General features: G+C 43.3%; 1 protein-coding gene across 2 annotated transcripts in view; it reads left to right on the top strand.

Annotated features, from left to right (window-relative positions):
- Positions 1-1,082: 1,082 nt before the first annotated feature.
- The window catches only part of STRBP (spermatid perinuclear RNA binding protein), a 31,479-nt gene continuing 29,119 nt past the window's right edge, over positions 1,083-3,442 (top strand). For both annotated transcript variants that reach the window (XM_010134223.1, XM_010134224.1), the window contains exon 1: positions 1,083-1,259. In XM_010134223.1, the coding sequence (XP_010132525.1) occupies positions 1,257-1,259 (3 nt within the window). In that variant the 5' untranslated portion in view covers positions 1,083-1,256. The remainder of the gene's footprint in view (positions 1,260-3,442) is intronic.

Raw genomic sequence — 3,442 nt, 5'->3', positions numbered from 1 at the left:
CAACATTTTAATTATACCCCGTCACGCCCCTGAGGTGTAAGCAACTACTTGGCTTTCAGGTCATCTTGCCTATCCCTCTGCTGTTGCCAAACATGCGTTTAATCTCTGACAGTGTCAGGGTACTCTGACAAACGATATGCAACATATTGCTAGAGAAGGAGGATCAGCATACAGGGGAAAAGGAAAATATCTGAGTGTGTGTCAGTCTGCAGAAATTTACTGACTGGGTTTCCAATTGCTTCAAAACGGTGCTGAAAAGCTGACGCAACAATATGTGCAGTGAAAGGAAAGCAGGAATTTTCAGGAGGGACAAAGTGTCTGGCTATGCACTGAGCTTAAGGTTTCCTCTCTCCTGTCACCTGCTCCACTCTTCTCTCACAGAGCGTTTAGTTGCAGTTTGCCATGCTGCCAGTGCTGGTGGTTGTTTCCAGGTTCAGTACAAGAGGGCTGCTCTCGCAGGATCTTTCAGATGTTGTGTGCTGTGAACAGCAGTGGAAGGGCAGAGAAGGCGGTGTGGATGATTTCAGCTGAACATTCTCACCAGTCTTACATCTCCAGTTTGTTATAACGCGTATATCTCTCTAAATAACAACTTCCAGTTACTGCCACCTGAAGTCATGGTTCTTGTTATACAGCAGCTGACACAGTGAGGAGCGAGGGCTGTGCTGGGCATTTCAACAGATAATTACTTTTTGATAATTAAATATAGTGTGTTTGATTCCTAATGCGCATGCGACATAAAAATAGAAACTTCATGAGCTGGTTTCATATGGAGCATATTTGAGATGTTGGATTTCCCGTCTTCCTCGTATCAGAAACTCGGATTGCCAGGTGGCTGACAAACCACACTGAGAATAGCTCTAACTGGCATGGGAAAGCCGTTACATACATGTGGGCACTTTACGAAAAGTTGCTTTCCACAGTGACATCTGCTTGCTCAGGGATAAATGGTTCAGTGAATGCCTCTCCCTCTTGAAGCCTGCTTGCTTTCATCAGTGGTTTGACTTCATGTGCTGCATTGAACGCTGTCTGGAATTAACATGCTGTTTCTTCTGGTTTCAAGTTGTTTCTCTCTTTTTGCAGGTGAATTACAGAAGGTGACTCCCAGAGCATCCTGGCTGCATGAACTCTTGAGCTGTCAAGGGACTGAGAGGCTTATGAAGAGGTTCTGTCAGACAAAACAGTGCTTAGCAAAGACACCCAGGAGGAGGGAAAAGGAGAAAGGGAGGGAGAGAGAGCTGAAACACTAACAAACCATGGTAGGTATCTGTCATCTTTCATAGGGATGCATTAAAAATATTATTGCTGACAGTCTTGTGTGGGTCCTGATAAAACCAGAGTTAAGGGGATTTTCTGACCTTGGAGGTAGTGCTGCATGCTTCGAGCAAAGCAAAGGAGGTTTGATATATTGTCAGCCTCGTAAAACCAGAGAGTTGTCTGTGAGCCTGCATTACATGAATTATTAAATATGAAGAAGGGGATGCTCATAAGGCTTTCTAATAAAACTGGCATTAGCGAGCTCTAGCAAACAGCAGGAGTGACCTTGAACCTGCAGATTGCATAACCAAGGGCTGGTAGTCCCCTTCCACCGCTCCTCACAAGAGCAAGTGTGGATTTTTGATATTTGTGTGATTGGACGTGGTTCTGTGCACACTTTGTAACAGAGTAGATGAAGCGTGTGCAGTCATATGTATACTTGGTGTGTACAGTTTAGGTGGGGAGACATTTCTGACCTGCCTGGTACTGGTTGCGTATGGGGAATGCCCGAGATTTGGAATTCGTGAAGCTGTGCAAGTATGAAGTACTGGGTTGGTAAGATTCTGAAGATGTGTCCACAAAAAGGCAATGAACCTATCCAGTTCCTGAAGAATATCTGTGGAGAGCAGTTTAAGTGTATTTATGTATTTTTAAGTCGCCTAAGGTTATTACTGAGAGAATGGAAATGAGCGTAAATGCAATAAACTTTAAATACAGTTCTCTAACATCTGTGTAGCTGATCACTGCAGATAGGCTGTGTGTTTATATTTTTATTAAAAAAAAACCCCAAACCCTCAGATGAGACTGCTGCCTGTTACAGAGCACAGAGAGAGCACGGACACCTGACAAAGCGGAGCTGTCAATATAATGTATTTTAAAGCGTCCCGCTTTGCTATTATTTTTGGCCTAAACTGTAATGAAGAATTGATCTTGTCAGTCCCTCTTCATTACAAAACAAATGTCTTCTAATGTAGGAGTTACTAATTTGTTTCTGTGTACTGTTGTTCATAATTGATATTTCATGAGATGAGATGGCGGGGTGAGATGTTAACTCCAGCTTGTCAGTTTTCACCGCTGAACTGCAGATGCTTTCTGTATCATGCTGTGGATGAGCCACAAGAGGGACCTCCTGGAAGCATTTTGCAACCTATGAAAGTGCCAGGGATAATACCAGACCCCGGCTGATGAGTTTCTTTTACCACTCCCCTTATACACCTAGGCAGGAGCACATTTTCTTAGGAAAGGAATGATGTCACATCAACCTTCCATGGAAGGGTCCTGGTGAATGCAGTAAGCCAGGAAATCATAACCAGTTCCTTAACAAGGGTTCAACTCAGAGGCCTTTGATGTCCTTCAAAGGTCCTCTTTGTCATTAAAAGTGGGTACTGTCACAAACTCATGAAGTAGGGGTGAAAGTGAAACCTAATTAAGGTACTTAATATGTAGGAGGAGCAGAGGTTTTTGGTCGATGATTCCAGGTTCTGTGAGGCTTTCAGCAGCGATTGATTTGTCTATAGAGAACAAGATTTAGAGCTGCTTTTGTGAGAGGTCTCTGCTGTGACTGCAGCTGGTCTGGGTCACAGTTTAGATCAAAAAAGTCTCATGTGGATAGTGTTGTAGCAAACCAGAATCCTCCCAGCACAAGTTACCCAACTGTGTTAAGTTTACCTTCCTCAGCAATATCACTCAGGACTTTGAGTTTCACTGCAGGCTCCTTTAATTAGCACTCTCATCTTTTCCTATTCTTCAAGATTTTTTAATTTTCTTTTTAGAAATTATTTCAGTCTTTTCTTACCAATTTATCTCTATCCCCATCTTCATTCATGCTTGTGTAAATCCCTGTGCAGTTTGCTAAGCCTCTCATAGCAGTATGTTTTGCCCATGACTTCATCTGCAGCAGTAACAAAACCATAAGGGAATGGCTGTTTAATTGCTTTGTTCTAAGGTGTGTTGCCACTGTGTTTAGCAAAAATAGAGGAGAGGTGGCTGCATGTGGCACTTTCAGACTATGCAGAGTCATAACTGGAGAGTATCAGTGCCTTTTACAAAGTAGGCCCTGTTCGCCTTGCCTGCCTTCCCTTCCACGTGCTTTACACAGTCTGCTCTCGCCCTGGATACTTATGCTCTAAATTTCCCTACCTCGAAACAAGGTTAGCTTTTGGGGCAAGGACCCTGGCTTTTCTCT

The sequence above is a fragment of the Buceros rhinoceros genome, unplaced genomic scaffold, assembly GCF_000710305.1.
Source record: "Buceros rhinoceros silvestris isolate BGI_N320 unplaced genomic scaffold, ASM71030v1 scaffold18244, whole genome shotgun sequence".
In the NCBI taxonomy this organism is placed as follows: Eukaryota; Metazoa; Chordata; class Aves; order Bucerotiformes; family Bucerotidae; genus Buceros; species Buceros rhinoceros.
This window is presented reverse-complemented; position numbering and strand designations above follow the sequence as displayed.